Source organism: Eumetopias jubatus, unplaced genomic scaffold (genome assembly GCF_037043125.1).
Source record: "Eumetopias jubatus isolate StellerSeaLion01/CBP00866 unplaced genomic scaffold, mEumJub1_p1.0 scaffold_7, whole genome shotgun sequence".
NCBI classification, from domain to species: domain Eukaryota; kingdom Metazoa; phylum Chordata; class Mammalia; order Carnivora; family Otariidae; genus Eumetopias; species Eumetopias jubatus.
The window spans coordinates 61,848,376-61,865,946 of NW_028274813.1; the positions used below are offsets into that span (position 1 = coordinate 61,848,376).

The following is a 17,571-nucleotide window of genomic DNA, read 5'->3' on the forward strand; positions in this document are numbered from 1 at the left end:
GTCCTGGGATCAAGCCCCGCATCAGGCTCCCTGCTTGGCGGGAAGCCTGCTTCTCCCTTTCCCACTCCCTCTGCTTGTGTTCCCTCTCTCGCTGTGTATCTCTGTCAAATAAATAAAAAAGAAAAAGAAAAGAAAAGGCAAAAGAGGGACCCCTAGGTGGCTCAGTTGGTTAAGAGTCTGCCTTCAGCTCAGGTCATAATCCCAGGGTCCTGGGATCGAGTCCCACATCGGGCTCCTTACTCGGTAGGGAGCCTGCTTCTCCCTCTCCCTCTGCTTGCTGCTCCCCCTGCTTGTGCTCTCTCTGACAAATAAAATCTTAAAAAAAAAGGGCAAAAGAATATCATGATGTGATAATTTCACAAAATTTATATTTAATCTATAAAGTTTTATTAGGATATACCCAAGCTCATTCATTTATGCTTTGTCTGTGATTGCTTTCATACTACTATAGCAAAGTTGAGTAGTTAAAACAGAGATCAAATGTCTCTCAAAATCTAAATTTTGGGGGGCACCTGGGTGGCTCAGTTGGTTAAGCGACTGCCTTCGGCTCAGGTCATGATCCTGGAGTCCCAGGATCGAGTCCCACATGGGGCTTCCTGCTCAGCAGGGAGTCTGCTTCTCCCTCTGACCCTGCCCCCTCTCATGTGCTCTCTCTCTCTCTCATTCTCTCTCTCAAGTAAATAAATAAAATCTTTAAAAAATTTTAGATTTTTTTTTTAAAGATTTTATTTATTTGAGAGAGAGAATGGGCAGGGAGAGAGAGAAGCAGGCTCCCCACTGAGCAGGGAGTCTAACCCGGGGCTCAGTCCCAGGACCCTGGGATCATGACCTGATCCGAAGGCAGATGCTTAACGACTGAGCCACCCAGGTGCCCCTCAAAGTCTAAAATGTTTACTACATATTTAGTCCTTTACAGAAAAAGTTTTTAGACCACTACTACATAGATTGATATCAGCCTCTGACTTCCAGATTTTGTACTTTTCAAATCCTTTCTGAAAAGTGTTCTCTGTGTTGAAATTTCTGATAGGTCTTCTAGTCCAGTGGCTCTCAACTAGAGGCAGTTTTGCCTCCTGGGATACAGCAATTTCTGGAGACATTTCTTGGGTAGAAATGTCTCTACCCACTTAGGTAGTCAAAACTAAGGGTGGGTGGGTTACTACTGGTATGTAGTGCGTAGAGGTCCGGGATGCTGCTAAACTTTCTACAGTGCATAGGACAGCCCCCATAAGAAAGAATTACACAGCCCAAAATATGTCAAGGGTGCTGAGATTAAGGGGTGCCTCGCTGGCTCAGTTGGTGGAGCGTGCAACTCTTGATCTCTGGGTTTAGGTTTGAGCCCCACATTGGGTGTAGAGATTACTTAAATATAAAATCTTAAAAAAAGAAAATAGTGCCAAGGTTGAGAAACCCTGCTCTCGTCTCAGGTTTCTTCTTGATGATTTTGTAAATCTGAACAAAATCCCATGTTAGTCCCCCATATGAAATATTCTAAAAAGATTAGACATTAGTTAAACTTAGAGCCAGATGATTTGAAACTACTTTGGATTTCGTGTATTGTAACTAGGGTATGTCTTGCCATGTAATTGAAATCTGGTTATAACAGAAAATTAGGTAGGTCACTTTTGTGTCCTTGAAGATAATCTCAGATACCTTATTAATAAAGTATCAAATGTATCAAATGTAAAAAAAGAAAGTGATGATACTGTCTGTGAGGGTGTGGAGTCCTCATGCCCTGTTGGCGGGTGTGGGTTGGTGCACACCCTTCTGGAGACCATTGGCAGTATGTCAAATGAAGGATGTGTGTCTTTCGACTTAGTCCCACTTGAGGAATATACCTGTAAGAAGATAATTTCACAAATACAGACGGGGCACCTGGGTGGCTCAGTTGGTTAAGCGTCTGCCTTCAGCTCAGGTCATTATCCCAGAGTCCTGGGATCGTCAGTGTCAGGGAGCCTGCTTCTCCCTCTGCCTGCTGCTCCCCCTGCTTGTACGTGTGATCTCTCTCTCTGTGTGTGTGTGTCAAATAAATAAAATCTTTTTCTTAAAAGGTTAAAAAAAGAAAGTCACACGCTCTACTGACTGAGCCAGCCCGACCGCCCCCCCCCACACGTCTTTTTAGATTTCCTGAGTCTGGAAAGTTCGTGAATCTTCATATTTCATAATATTGGACACTATTAAAAAGCACAGGTCTGTAAAATCTCCCTCAATTTGGGTTTCTCTAATTACTGAGTTTAGATTCTCCACTTGTGGCAGGAATACCAAAAAAGTGTTGCTCAGACCTTCTTATTACGTCATATCAAGAGACAGATGCTGATTAGCTGCCTTACTGGCAATGTATGATCTTGATCATTTGGTTAAAGTGATGTCTTCGGGGGCGCCTGGGTGGCTCAGTCGGTTTAAGCATCTGCCTTCGGCTCAGGTCATGATCCCAGGGTCCTGGGATCGAGCCCCACATCGGGCTCCCTGCTCGGCGGGAAGCCTGCTTCTCCCTCTCCCACTCCCCCCGCTTGTGTTCCCTCTCTTGCTGTGTCTCTCTCTGTCAAATAAATAAAATCTTTAGAGAAAAAATAAAGTGATGTCTACAGGTTTTTCAGTGGCAAAGTTACTATTTTACACTTTGAAATTAAGTATTCTGTGGGGAGATACTTGGGACTATGTCAGTTAAATACCCGTCATTTAACCAGCACTGTCGCATAGGATTTTGTGTGATAATGGAAATGCTCTATAATCAGCACTGTCCAGTATGGTAGTCACTGGCCACATGTGGCTGCCAAACACTTGAAATGTGGGTAGTGCAACCGAGAAACTCAGACCGAGTTTTTATTTAATTTTAATTAACAGAAATTTAAATGTTCTGTAGCTTCATGTACCTAATGACCACAGTATTAGCATTTCAGCCTTATGTTGTTGTTAGCATCCAGTTATGACTTCCCTGAGTCGGTTACTGTGACGGTTGCCAAATGGTCATTTTTCTAATTCCATCGTATACATTTTAGTTGGCTTTCTACTCTAAGGAAGAAGTTTTCCTTCACCCCCATTTATAAACCGTTGTAACCGGGGCTCCTGGGTGGCTCAGTTGTTTTAAGCATCTGCCGTTGGCTCGGGTCATGGTCCCGGGGTCCTGGGATCGAGCCCCGCATCGGGCTCCCTGCTTGGCCAGAAGCCTGCTTCTCCCTCTCCCACTCCTCCTGCTTGTGTTCCCTCTCTTGCTGTCTCTCTCTGTCAAATGAAGAGATAAAATCTTAATAAATAAACAAATAGTTGTGACCTATATGCTTATATTTGTCTTTACACATGTCTGAATTTGGAGGCCAGTTCACATGTTTTACAGATGGCTACACAGGTCTGCATTTTATAGAATACTTTTGTATGTGATCTTAGTACTTTTTTTTTTTTTTTTTGGAGAGAGAGAGATCATGAGGGTGGGGAAGGGCAGAGGGAGAGGAAGAGAAAGAATCTCAAGCGGACTCCCCACCCAGCATGAGCCTGATGCGGGGCTTGATCTCACAATCATGAGATTATGACCTGAGCTGAAATCAGGAGTTGGTCACTTAACTGACTGAGCCACCCAGGTGCCCCTCTTATTAATATTTTTATAAAAATTGCTATGATGTATCACTTTAGCCATTAAAATATACATTATATATGTTATATAGTCATGTAATGTAATACACATATTTTAATGGCTAAAAGAAAGTGATAAGAACCTATCTTACAGTCAGAAATGTTCAGGGGCACCTGGGTGGCTCAGTGGGTTGGACGTCTGGCTCTTGGTTTTGGCTCAGGTTATGATCTCAGGTCATGGGATTGAGCCCTGTGTGGGGCTCTGCACTCAGCAGGGAGAGTGCTTGATATTCTCTCTCCCTCTCCCCCTGCTCGCTCTCTCTCTCAAATAAATCTTTTTAAGAAAATGTTCAGTAGTTTAACTTGGACACAAAGAGCATATTTTATCTCTCATTAGATCATGCCAGGTAATTCTAAACAATAATATTGGTCTAGATGGAAATTTACTGAAGAATCTGGTGTGTGGAAAATATTGTACCTGAAACAAAGTATATAATTTTATGTCTTTGAACAGTTATTTCTGGGGCGCCTGGGTGGCTCAGATGGTTAAGCGTCTGCCTTCGGCTCAGGTCATGATCCCAGGGTCCTGGGATCGAGTCCCACATCGGGCTCCCTGCTCCTTGGGAGCCTGCTTCTCCCTCTGCCTCTCTCTCTCTCTCTCTCTGTCTCTCATGAATAAATAAATAAAATCTTTAAAAAAAAAATAAAAAAAAAATAAACAGTTATTACTGTATAATGAGTAGCTGTTACCCAAATTCTGTTGTCTTAATAAATTTAAAGTTACATGATTTCTAGTGCTGGATATTTTCAATACAATTCTTCCAAGCTCTCCGAGCGTCATCGTTTATTCTCCCTTTCTTTTTAGGGTAACCTACAGTTGCTGCAGAACTGCTTGGCAGTGTTAAATGGAGACACATAAGCCACACTCCACCTTCAGTTAAAAAGGGCTGCCTTCCTTCAGATTTTATTTTTGTTTTCTTAATGGCATTAAGCATTTACTGCTCACTGGAAACAGAAGAAACAGCTGTCAAAGTGCATCTACTCCCTTTTTCCGAGAAACCACGGAGCGGTGCCGTCCATGGGCTCTGCCAGTGTGCACGGTGGGACGCCGTGCCCCTGCACCTATGTGCCCCCTGTGGCAGTTGGCCCTCACCGTGCGCACCTCCTCTCCCGAAGCCCAAAGTTCAGTCTTGTTTTAAGTAGCCTCTGTAACTGTGTTTATTTTATGAATAGTATTCCTTATGGCTGCCAGTCTTACTTACTTTTAAGTACTCCTGAAGTTTAACCCTTTTAAAAACACATTGTTCAAACAAGATAAAGATTGCCATTACCTTTTTTTGAATTTTGTTTTTAAAAAACATTGTATACCACCTTAGTTCATTCATGTATCCTGGTAAAGCATCTTAATCGGACTTATTTTTAATTAATGAACATTTCTTAGAAGTTTTGGGACAGATTTTATGTAATCTTTATAAAAAGTATGATTTCTGATGAAAAGCAAATGCATTAGTATGTTTGCCTTAAACTTGTAGACTAAACCAACTATTATCAAATAAACAGTGATAACAGTGATAGTTTTTAACTCTGTGGTCATTGTATCACTCTAAAATTTGGAGTAGCTATAATAAATCTACTCCTTTATTCTGCTTTACAGTGCAGGTCTTAGTTTTTCCTTTTTCTTTTTTTAAATGGCATACTGAATGAAGTTCACCAGTCCCTTTACAAAAGGATGAACTGCTTCTCTGTGTGCTTTTAGCCTTTGATAGAAGATGGAATTGGGCAGAGGCAAGTTAGAAACAGCCATTTCTACAACACAGGGGCAGACAGAACAGTCTGTTATGGTTTCCTGAATTCCATCTCTAGCTCAGCCAATGAACCGTGAGACGTGCCATTGAGCCCACTTGATCGTTATACTAGTGTATAAATTGGCGTGTAGAGAGAAAGAGTATATAGGGAACAGCATTTGTCGGTGGGGGAAAAATTGGAATATTTGGACGAAAAAGGATACTAATTGTCAGTAGTCAATTCCAAATATTACTGGTCTTTTTCATGTAAATTAACATCAAGTCATTTCTAATTTAAAATTAGGTTGTGTGGTTTGATTTTTTTCACTGTCTAACTTCTTTTCCAGTTGGAAACCACAAGCATTTGGGTTGGTCACCCCTCGTTTAAATTTTCCCAAACCCTGGTTTAGGTCTTAAGGGTAGTCACCATGATTCCGGCCTTGCATGTTCTCTTGCCTTACTGGTGTGCTGGTTAATGTTCTTTCACTGATGTTGTTCCCTGATGCCATTTGAACTTGATTTTTCTGTTGCCTGAGAAATCTCTGTGTTTTGTCCTCCTTCATGTCTCCTCCCCTGGTGAAAATACGCCCGTGCGATGCTCTCCAGTGGGTGAGCATGGGCCAGAGAGCCCTAGCTTCTGGATTCCGGTGCAGTCCCTTCGCTGGCTGCCCTTGTGGCCTCAGGCAGGTTCTCTTGACCTCTGTCTGCCTCAGTTTCTCTACTACAAAGGACATATTGACCTACCTCACAGGGGTGTTGTGAGGATTAATAAACATTGGTACAGTGCTTTGGAAATGTGAAGATGCTGTGTAAATGCTAAGAAATAGTGAGTACACAGGGCACCTGGGTGGCTCCGTTGGTTGAGCATCTGTCTTCAGCTCAGGTCATGATCCAGGGTCCTGGATCCCCCCGCTCAACAGGGGAGCCTGCTTCTCCCTCTCCCCGCCCCCTGCTCGTGCTCTTGCTCTCGCTCAAATAAATGAATAAAGTCCTTAATAGCAAGTACAGGGCAGAAAGCTATATACAATGTTCCACATAGCCATCAGCTAATCTGTACCAAAAAGGTGTTTTTGGGCAAAAGGGGTAGGAGAGTGCTTCGTACATCCCTTGGTCCCTGGTTGACATTTTTACAGTGTGTGTGTGTGTGGGCGGGGGTAGACTGGAAGCAGCAGTTAACATATTAGAGCATGTGTGGGAGGGTGCTTAATAAACACACCTATAAATGAGTTGACTACACTATGCAAGGGCCTTCTCATAAAACACTAAGGTAATGTATGTTACTCCCTCAAGGACATACTTCAGGAGAGATTCTACTTTGTACCTCCAGAACAATTGAAATATTCCATAGCTCACTGCTAGTTCCTGATTTAAAAAAAAAAAAAAAAAAAAAAAAAAAACCCTGGTTTCACTGCTCTTGAGCTGTAGCACTCACTTAACATTCATTGGCTGGCGTATGCCTGGGGGGCACAAAGGAGAAACAGGAGGACACCCGGTAGCAGAGACGAAGCCCTGGCTATAGGGTTTCCTACAGGGGACTCTTTATGCTCTGAGAGGAAGAAAGCGACTGGGCAGTGAGAATGACCCAGGGTGTGAACAGTGGGGTGGGAACCAAGGGAACGAAGGTTGTGGGGTTTATGTGGTGAGGGTGGAAGATGGCAAGAAAGGAAATTGCAGAAGAAAGTGGGTCACAGCAATTGCGCTACTAGGTATTTACCCCAAAGACACAAATGTAGTGATCTGAAGGGGCACCTGCACCCCAGTGTTTATAGCAGCAATGTCCACAATAGCCAAACTACGGAAAGGGGCCAGATGTCCATCGACAGATGAATGGATGAAGTGGTGTATATATACATGGAGTATTATGCAGCCATCCAAAACATGAAATCTTGCCATTTGCAAGGACGTAGATGGAACTGGAGGGTATTATGCTTAGTGAAATAAGTCAATCAGAGAAAGACAATTACATGATCTCACTGACGTGCGGAATTTAAGAAAGAAAACAGGGTCATAGGAGAAGAGGAAAAAATAAGACTAAACCAGAGAGGGAGACAAACCATACGAGACAATCATAGGAAACAAGGGTGCTGGAGGGGAGATTGACGGATGGGGTTAACTGAAAGTTGGACATTAAGGAGAGCATGTGATGTCATGAGCACTGGGTATGATGTAAACCTGATGAAGCACAGACCTGTACTTCTGAAACCAATTACGCATTATATGTTAATGGAATTAAAATTTTGGAAGGAAAAGAAAAAAAGGTTAGCGAGGTTTGTAGACTGGGCAAAAGGCACCTAGCTTGGAAAAGCGTATATACAATATTAATGCACTGTAACGAAGCGACAGAAGTTAAACTCAAGCTGATCTCTGTGAAGAAGAACATTGCACATAAAGACAAGGCTGGTTGGTTTAGAAAAAAAGTAAGGAGAACGGCAGAAGCTCAAGAGCTCATAAACCACCCACCCAAGTAAAGACTATCTGATTTTTACAATACTCCACCCAAATACGGAGCAAACTGAGCGTGGCTACTGTCTACCCCACAGTTGTCAAAAAGGTGATGTGATCTCAGTATCATAATTTTCTCTGGGGAAAAGTACGAAGTTCCAGGATTCCGCAACCCAACACCCGCACTGACGCTCAGAAAAAAAAAAGACACAACAAACACATAAGTCAGAAGTAAAAGAAAATGGTGCAAGCGTGACAAGTCAAGCTCCGAAAACGCACTTCGGTTAAGAGAGAGACCTATCAGGGTGCCTGGGTGGCTCAGTTGGTTAAGCGACTGCCTTCGGCTCAGGTCATGATCCTGGAGTCCCGGGATCGAGTGCCGCATGAGGCTCCCTGCTCAGCAGGGAGTCCGCTTCTCCCTCGGACCCTCCCCCCTCTCATGCTCTCTCTATCTCATTCTCTCTCTCAAATAAATAAATAAATAAATCTTAAAAAAATAAAAAATAAAAATTCACACACAAATGAAAATGGAAAAACTACCAATACCTGATTTCTGTCCCTTATTTTTCCACTTGCAATCATATACTTAGGTACTTTTGATCCCATGGGGGGGAAAAATATCTAACGTTCAGAACCACCAATAACGGGAAGAAGAGAAAAAAAATTTTTTCTAAAGAATGAAATGTTTTCCATCATCCTGGATTCTTAAGCACGTTCTCCACGTACGCGGCGCGCTAGCTGGATGTCTTTTGGCATAATTGTGGCACGTTTGGCGTGGATAGCACACAGGTGGGTGTCTTCAAAGAGGCCGACCTGCAAAGCACCAATAGCTGTACTCTGGAAGCGCAGATCTGTTTTGAATTCCTGAACAATTTCTCGCACCAGACGCTGGAAAGGAAGTTTGCGGATCAGTTCAGTGGACTTCTAAGACTGTGGCACGTCTAATTTCACGGAGTGCCACAGTACCAGGCCTGTAACGATGAGCAGAGGGCCCCTCCAGTAGAGGGCGCACTCTTGCGAGCGGCTTTTGTAGTCAGTTGCTTCCTCAGTGCCTTACCACCGGTCCCTTTGCGGACAGTCGGCTTGGTACGAGCCATGGTACAGAAACCTCCTTAGTTACCCTCCTTCTCTTTCGGCTGGAGCTCGGCGAGCTAGAGGCGGCGCTGGCGTTGGCGAGCTACGGCGTTGCAGCGGCGGCTGCGAACACCGCAACTCCTGGTTTTGGCTCAGGTCATGACCTCAGGGTCCTGGGATCGAGCCCCCAATCCGGCTCTGCGCTCAGCGGGGAGTCCGCTGGGCCACAGCAAGCAAGGGGAGGGGGGCAGAGGAAGAGAACCTTCAAGCAGCCTCCCCGCTGAGTGTGGATGCCCATGGGATGGGGGGGGCTTGATATCAACACCCATGAGATCATGACCTGAGCCGAAACTAAGAGTTGGACGCCTAACAGACTGAGCTACCCAGGCACCCCTAACACGATATTTTTTAGCATCCATTGATGACTCTTGCATCATAGTTGACAAATGTTGATTTTCTTTCTTTCTTTTTTTTTTTTAAGATTTTATTTATTTGACAGAGAGAAACACAGCCAGAGAGGGAACACAAGCAGGGGGAGTGGGAGAGGGAGAAGCAGGCTTCCCGCGGAGCAGGGAGCCCGATGGGGGGGGGGGGGGGGGCTCGATCCCAGGACCCTGGGATCATGACCTGAGCTGAAGGCAGAGGCCCAACGACTGAGCCACCCAGGTGCCCCGAAAATGTTGATTTTCTAATTCCATCATTCATTCTTCATTTATTAGTTGGCATTGTATTGAAAGAAAGAACTTTCCCTCCTTCCCTATGTACTATCAATATGAACTCATGGTTGTTGTTTTTGTTTTTAAGATTTTATTTATTTACTTGACAGAGAGAGAGAAAGAGAGTACAAGCAGGGGGGAGTGGCCGGCAGAGGGAGAGGGAGAAGCAGGCTCCCCACCGAGCAGGGTTCGATCCCAGGACCCTGGGACCATGACCTGAGCCGAAAGCAGATGCCCAACCAACTGAGCCACCTAGGCACCCCCATGGTTGTTATTTTATTCTGTTGTTTGTGACCCATAACTGTTTTTAAATTTATCTTGATGTTCAAATGTTCCCAGCTTGGGCCTATGCAAGCCCCTTTAGGGTGGCTACTGTGGATCACCTCTCGGCTTTTTGGCTAAGATCCGGGGCAGAGTGGCTACTGTGTCCTTTCGACATGTCCATAAAATTTTTGGAGCATTTCCTTATCTTCTGGCACAAGATGTTCCGGGGCCATTTTGTACTTTTCTTGACCCCTGAAAATTATCTATTTCTCCAAAGAGGCCTGGTTCTTTTTAGTGGAGACTGGCATTTAGAAAGCGATATCATGGCAGTAAGTACGCTTAATGCTACTGTCTTTGCTTCTAGTCCTCTGTAGTGGGTAGAGGTAAAAAATAAGTTTCCTACACGTATCTGTATCTACTAAAAATAATGAGCCCATACTGATACCTTCCATTCCAACTTTCAGTTAAACATACATAGTTTCTTCTTGCCCTTCACCATTCAATATTTGCATCTCTTTTCTCCAGCAGTGAGAACCTTGACTCCCCAACACCCTCATTAGCTCAATACTACAATACATGCAACATTAGTACAGAATTGTTACAACCAGGTAGCTATGAAATACAAACCTACTATGGGACACTTCAGTATTTGTTTTCACTTCCTGTCTTTAGACTTGAAGATGTGTATAGTCAATGTACTGTGTCCAAAAGTCACTTCAGTTGGTTATTTTTTTCTATTTCAGGGTGGTCACACTATTCATCTCAGAGAGGTTCAGTTATGCTCATATTCAATTTTAGGAATTTTCCCCCCTGCAATTTAAAAATATATGTAAAACAGTAATAGAGTTGCAAAAGTCAGAATTACAAAGAAGGTACACCCAGTAAAGCATGTCTCTCCTTCCATTCACACCCGCCCCCCCATCAGTTCTGGTTTATTAGTTTTGTGTTTCTTTTTTGCAAGACTGTATAATTTTCTTGTTTTCACATTTTTCCTAGACAAACGGTAGCATACTACATATATTTTTGAACTTTATCTTTTTCACTTAACATAGTTAACATGTCATACGTAGGGAAACCTACAAGTCAAGCAAATCTGCCCTAACCTGCTTGAGGCCACGGGTCAGCCAAAGAAAAGGTAAAGGTAGAAACTCACGGGGGGCTGACTAGCCCAAATACGGTGATTTCTCAGTGGGGAAAAGGTTAGAAAAAGATGGTGAGAAAATCAAACGCCTCAGTCTAAATTTAAACTACAAATATGGGTCGCCTGCCTGGATCAGCGAGTACAGAATGCGCCTGCGGGTGGAGTTCAAGACCCACGCTGGGTGTAGAGATTACTTTAAAAAAACAAAACCAACAAAGAACAAAACTATAAAGTTCATTTTAGCTAGAAAAATCAGAGTAGATCTCTCATAAGTCGTCTATTTTCAACCACCAGGGGGGCGAAACACCAGCATCCGGACGTCACGACGAGGGCGTGGCGTATGCAGAGGAGCAGGCGCGCAGAGGCTGCCGGGCCCGCCGCGCCCGGGCACGCGGGTCCCGCGTGGGGACAGGCGAAGGCGCCCGGGGGGGTTGTGCGGGCGGGCGAGGGGGCGGCGGGGCGCGGGGGGGCGCGGGGGCGGCGGGAGGGAAGTGACCGTGTGTAAGGAGCGGGGCGAGCGCGAGGGTGAGTGTCGAGGCGGGGCGAGCAAAGCATACTTACCTGGCAGGGGAGATACCATGATCACGAAGGTGGTTTTCCCAGGGCGAGGCTTATCCATTGCACTCCGGATGTGCTGACCCCTGCGATTTCCCCAAATGTGGGAAACTCGACTGCATAATTTGCGGTAGTGGGGGACTGCGTTCGCGCTTTCCCCTGGTCATTGCGGTTTACGGAAGAGCAGAGTTTTGGTTGCATCCCACGAGCGCCAACGGTCTGAGCGAGGGGGTGCAGAACAGCCCTCTCCCGGCCTTAGACCAGCGAGGCTGTGCTGAGCTTGTTTGCTTTTCTTCCCGGCTCGAACAGTTGCGTTTTCCAGGGCTCTCGCTCTTACGGTGCTTTGGAAGGCCTTTTGCGATCTTTTCTTGCGGGCAGCGGGGCCGGACTACGCACTGCCGGTTAACTCTGCTGACCGTTCCTTGCCCGCTGACCTGGGCTTCCGAAAGTGGTGGGGGTTTCCCAGACCTCCTGCTGCGGGGAGAAGAGAAGACACCACCAGTGCCGCCTTGAACTCCTTGCTTTGGCTTCCGATATCGCACTATGCTTTTCGGATCTCCGAGACCGCTCGCCCACCCACTGCGAGTCCCGCTTTTTAAGGTATTTTTCCGCCCTGAGGTGCTGCAATAATGGGAGCTCGCTCTGTACCTTTTGTACAACAGCCTCTTCAGATTCTTTTTCCGTATGGGACATTTCTCTGCTTTGAACTCGTACGGCGTAACGTACCACCCACATGCCCTGGATCCTCTCGTTTTCGATTGTTGTCCCACCCAACTTTTTTGAGAAGTGGAATACTCTCCCCGAGTCACAGTGATGTTCAAGGAGATACCTGTTGGGGAACCCATTTTCTCTTTCCTGGGGCTCATGGCCCTCCTCAGGGATAGGCCTTTACAGTATGTTCATTCTGCTCCTCAAAAGTTGGGTCATTATTTACTGATTCCCATAAACTTTAAATCAAGAGTTAGGGGTTCTAAGGAGTTGGCTATGGTCCTAGGACCTACAACAGGACAAATAAACTCAGGGAATTGCCAGGGAATTGCCAAGTGAGACTGCCATTTGGAGTGGCTGTTGGGGAGTTTTGCGTGCACATGATGAGCAAGCAAAGAAAAGTAGGAGTATGTAGCAGAGAGGCTTTCCTTGACTCCCTTGTCAAAAACTTTAAGCCCTCAACTCTAGTCCCTTCTCTCCATCCCATCTTCTCTATCCCTTAACCACTTTTTTTTCCTTCTACTTCATATTACTTGTTTGCTTGCTTGTCTGCCTGTTCCATTCTCTAGCACTGCACAAAAACACCACCCCAAAACCTGAGAGCTTTGAAACAATAACAGTCATCTATTTTGAGCACAGATATGCAAATTTGGCAGGCATTACTCTGCTCCCTGTGTTTGGGGCCTCAGTTTGAGATTGAAACAGCTAGGGACTAGCTGTGCCTCTCTTTCTACGCATCTTTCTCCACAAAGCCTTGGACTTCCTCACAACGTGGCAGCCTCAAAGTAATCAGCCTTCTTACACGGTATCTCAAGTCTCCCGGACAGGGTTCCCAGAGACCCAGACGGAAGCGGTAAAATTTCTCCTGACCTAGTCTCAGAATTCCCTGAACAACACTTTTGCCACATTCGATTGGTCAAGCAAGTCACTACATTCCAGTTTCCAGGGGAAGAAATAGACCGACCTCTCCATGGACAGGATAGCAGAGACATGAAAGTTACCAGTTTACAGTCTAAAAAATTGTGTCCGCCTCACCATCTAAAGGCACCATTCTCACCTGGGTGGCTCAGTCAGTTAAACTTCTGACTCCTGATCTCAGCTCAGGTCTTGATCTGAGTGAGGGTCATGAGTTAAAGCCCGGTGTTAGGCTCCACACTGGGCATGGAGCCTACTAAAAAAAAAAAAAGGGAGAGAGAGAGAGAAAGTTGAACAGATTAAATGGAATGTTTTGGCAATTGTGAATAGACTAGAAAACATAATCGTTTATACTTACAATTTTTCAAGTGTTTTAAAATACTTTCCCTTTTAGCAGCATTATGTACTTGACCACTGCATGATTTGCTCAGTGGATGAAGTTTGCACTTTGTCCTGGTTTTCTGTCTTCAAGGTTAGACTTTCCTTTCTTTCTTTGTTTTTTCCCTTTAGGGTGTTTTGGTCTGTTGTTGTTCTCGTTGTTGTTGTTTTTTAAAGAGGCAGCGATGGGCAGAGGGAGAGGGAGAGAGAGAGAATCTAAAGCAGGCTCCACGCCCAGGGCAAGCCAAACTTGGGGCTAGATCCCACCACCCTGAGATCATGACCTGAGCCAAAATCAAGAGTCAGCCGCTTAACCCACTGACCCAGGCGCCCCTCCTTTAGGTTTTACTAGGCTCACTTGTGTTTGTTGAAGAAGTTCGTATGTTGAAGGAGTTTATGACAGGCTTACCCAGGAAGATACCGTGAAAAAATGATCCTCGTTAAGTTGGTTGAGGGAAATGCTATACTTAAGCGCTTAAGGGGGGGTGGGGGGGGAGTGTAACTGAACCCAAGTCCATCTGCCTGATGCATACAAAGCCAATCACTGAGAGACATCGGGTATGCTGTAAGGAAAGGGGCTTATTTGAGAGGCAGCCAAAGGAGGAGATTGGAGAGCAAGCCACAAATCCGCTTCCCTGAAGGGGGAGAGAACAAGTTTTTTTTTTTTATAATCATAGGGGCCGCATCACATACATATTGATGAAAAGAGCAGAGAAGCTTACGACTATGCAAGAGGAAAGATGGAGCATGCGCCTTTAGGAAGTGTATATGTAACATACTCCCCATGTTCACTTTGGGTGGAGACTTAACATCAGAAAAAAAGCAAAATTCAGCCCCCCACATCGGGAGGTTATCTTAGGACATGGAGAAGGGGCCATGGGCATGCTCCAAGAGCTGGTACAAACTGGATGGGGTCTTGGGTTGGTTACCTTGGGTTAGCAATATAGGTCAGAGGCTGGAGAACCATATTAGTTGACCTTGAATCCAGGCTTCTGCAGAGACAGCTAGTAGATTTGTTAGTGGGGTCAGAAAAGACACAAGAGCTGATGAGGGAGAAACTGTTCTCTGAAAAACAAGCTTTAAATTTTCTGCTAGCTTCAACCTCATTAATCGTATAGGACACATTTTCAGGAGGGGGAAATGTCCTCATAATAATCTCTCCAGTGTGGATGAGCTAGCTAAAACAACATAGACTGAAACTTCCTTTTCGCTTAAGGGAAGGTGGGGGTCACCCTCCAGTTGGGCACTCGACTGCCCAGAGCTGGGAGACCAGGCTTCTCGGATCTCCCATCCTGGTCCTGACACCCGCGCCGCCCGCCCCGCACCCCGCCTCCCTGCCCCCAGGGCATCCGCGGTCTCCGCGAGGACTGGGACGGCGGGTGTCCCAGAGCCGGAGACGGGGCTCGGGGGACGTCACGGCGCGGGCGTGGCGTATGCAGAGGAGCAGGCGCGCAGAGGCTGCCGGGCCCGCCGCGCCCGGGCACACGGGTCCCGCGTGGGGACAGGCGAAGGCGCCCGCGGGGGCTGTGCGGGCGGGCGAGGGGGCGGCGGGGGTGGTGCGGGGCGCGGGGGCGGCGGGAGGGAAGTGACCGTGTGTAAGGAGCGGGGCGAGCGCGAGGGTGAGTGTCGAGGCGGGGCGAGCAAAGCATACTTACCTGGCAGGGGAGATACCATGATCACGAAGGTGGTTTTCCCAGGGCGAGGCTTATCCATTGCACTCCGGATGTGCTGACCCCTGCGATTTCCCCAAATGTGGGAAACTCGACTGCATAATTTGTGGTAGTGGGGGACTGCGTTCGCGCTTTCCCCTGGTCTTTCGGGTTGGTTGAAAGTCAGATTTCGCCGCGTGGTAGTCAATTTACGCCCCCCTGAGGTTTACGGCGTAAATGGCCACCAGGTGTCCTCGAGCCGCCCCTAGAGCCCGGGGCCTCGCCTTGGCCTTTGGCTTCTTTTTTTTTTCTTTTCTTGGTGGTTGGTGCGCTCCTACGGCGAGGGTCAGGGCTGGGACTGCTCGTCTTATTGTGGGTATAGCAAAGAAGCTCTTTGCGGTTCCGGTTTGACTGCTGGCCGTGTCCACGTTGCTGTGCGTTTCGGGAGAGCTATGTGTTCCCGGACGTGACCAGGCGCTGGACGCTCCGCCGTGGTGAGCCGTGCTGGCGGCTGCCTCTCCGCTCTCAGTCGACCGCTTTCTGCCCACGGACCTGGATTCCCGAAACAGGCGGAAGCTCTTTGGGCTTTCTGCGGTCAAGAGAAGCGAGAACACCGGTGCCGCCGTTTGAATTTCTTGCCCTGGCTCCGGGTGCTGTAAACAAGCCCTGCAGATCCCATCTAGCGTGTCACCTAAGACCGACTACCCACCCACTGAGAATCCCAGAGGCCGAACAAGCCGCAGGGGCAGAGCCTTCCTTGGATTGTGTCACCACTGCCTGACTGGGTAGCAGGCACCTCTGCACCTTCCACGACGGGTGGGGGGCAGTACCTTGGGAGCCTCCTGCCGCCTTCCATGACACCCCAGCCAGGAAGGGTCGGCCATGCTGGGGCCCACACTTGCATCTGCTGGTCACAAGAAGCCACTGCCCCCTCCCGCCCCTCACCCTGCTGTGTCCCCAAGGCACCAAAGCTAGGTCCCCCCGGGATGCCACACCTCCACATCTCGCCAGGAGCTACATCCAATGAAGGTCTTAAGGTTTTATCCTTGGTTCCTGTCTGCTGGTCTCTGCAGATGGTGACCTTAGAGGCTGAGGTTTCTCCGTGCCTTCAAAGCAGTCGAATCTTCCTGAAGGTCGTCACCTGTTGGGCTTCCCTGGCAGGGCCTCCTGAGCCCGTGCAGAATCTGGCTCAGTCCATCTCAGTTAGCAGTGGGACAGTGGGACAGTGGGACTGAGACTGGGTTGGGGAGAGAACCTCTTAAGAGGAGCTTGCCAGGAGAGGAAGCCGGGGACGAGGGGGCGGCGGGGGACTGGGAGGGACGGGGGGGACGGGAGGAGAGGAAGGCGGGGGGGGGGGAGGAGAGGAAGCGAGGAAGCCGGGGGCGGGGGCGGGGGGAGGAGAGGAGTGAACAGTCTCCAGTTTGAGAGGCAGAAGCAACACCGAAAAGGAGCCCGTGGGCTCCGAGGTCAGGGATGGCAATGGCTGGGTCCCTGAGGCTCCCGAGGGCCACACTCACATTGGGGTTCCGCTACCGGTCCCCTCTGTGATGCACTCCACCTGTACTTCGAGCCTCTGGAGTCTCCTTCCCACCGGAAGGAGGAGAATGAGGAGGACCATTCTCTGGCGCTATTCTCTGCAAACCACCGCCCCCCCCCCCCCCCCCCCCGCCGCCAACAACCTGGCTCTGACCCAAGGTGCAAAGCCCATGTTCTTCTCGGTGCTCTCTGGCTGGGCCTCAGGATCTTGCTCTTCAGGCCCTGCCAATTTAGCCTGAAGGGCCCAGCGCTAAGTCAGCCAGCTGGTCAGAGCCCACAGGCAGGCCAAGGAGGTGAATTTGTGTGCCGGTCCACGAGGGCACCTGCCCACGCCCCACCCCACCCCTACCCCCCCTCTTCTGCGCCCTGCCTTCAGCCCTCGTTGCCCCGACTCTCCGGCTCCCTCTGAGCTCTAAGCCTGCGCTGTTGCTGCCAATCTCCCTCCCCACCCCCACCCCTTTCTACAGGTGGAGACCCCAGCGGTCGGTGGCCGGAAAGCGGGCGGGATGGAAATACTTCCATCTCTTTCTGTCTCCCTCCATCAGATGTAGCCGGAGAATCGGGAAATCCGTGCGGGGGGGCTTTTACCGCAACCCCCCCCCCGGCGAAGTAGGTAGGTGGCTTGTACCGAGTGTGTGTGAGCAGTCACTGCTCTCTCAGCAGGAACACCAGCCCCCCGCGTGGCTGCAAGGGCGCGGGAAAACTCAAGTGTCCTCGGGCCACGCGCCGTCCTCACACTGACGGAACCCTGAACGCGCCTCCGAAGTTCTCATCGCGACTGGCGAGGCCCACGGAGGCCCCTGCTGCATTTCGTTTCTGCCAACGTCAGCCTCGATGCAGGCGCA

General features: G+C 48.0%; 1 protein-coding gene, 2 non-coding genes and 1 pseudogene across 3 annotated transcripts in view; 3 read left to right on the plus strand and 1 right to left on the minus strand.

Moving 5' to 3' along the window:
- Positions 1 to 6,149, plus strand: part of SNX6 (sorting nexin 6) — a 55,095-nt gene extending 48,946 nt beyond the window's left edge. Inside the window, exon 14 of the mRNA XM_088024641.1 lies at positions 4,430 to 6,149. Within this exon, the coding sequence (XP_087880767.1) occupies positions 4,430 to 4,483 (54 nt within the window). The 3' untranslated portion in view covers positions 4,484 to 6,149. The remainder of the gene's footprint in view (positions 1 to 4,429) is intronic.
- Positions 6,150 to 8,494: 2,345 nt separating this feature from the next.
- LOC114203581 (histone H3.3A-like) lies at positions 8,495 to 8,887 on the minus strand (annotated as a pseudogene).
- Positions 8,888 to 11,538: 2,651 nt separating this feature from the next.
- Positions 11,539 to 11,702, plus strand: LOC114203583 (U1 spliceosomal RNA). The gene has a single exon (XR_003608014.2). It is a non-coding gene; the product is annotated as a U1 spliceosomal RNA (small nuclear RNA).
- A 3,486-nt stretch (positions 11,703 to 15,188) lies between these two features.
- LOC114203582 (U1 spliceosomal RNA) lies at positions 15,189 to 15,352 on the plus strand. The gene has a single exon (XR_003608013.1). It is a non-coding gene; the product is annotated as a U1 spliceosomal RNA (small nuclear RNA).
- The last annotated feature ends 2,219 nt before the right edge of the window (positions 15,353 to 17,571 follow it).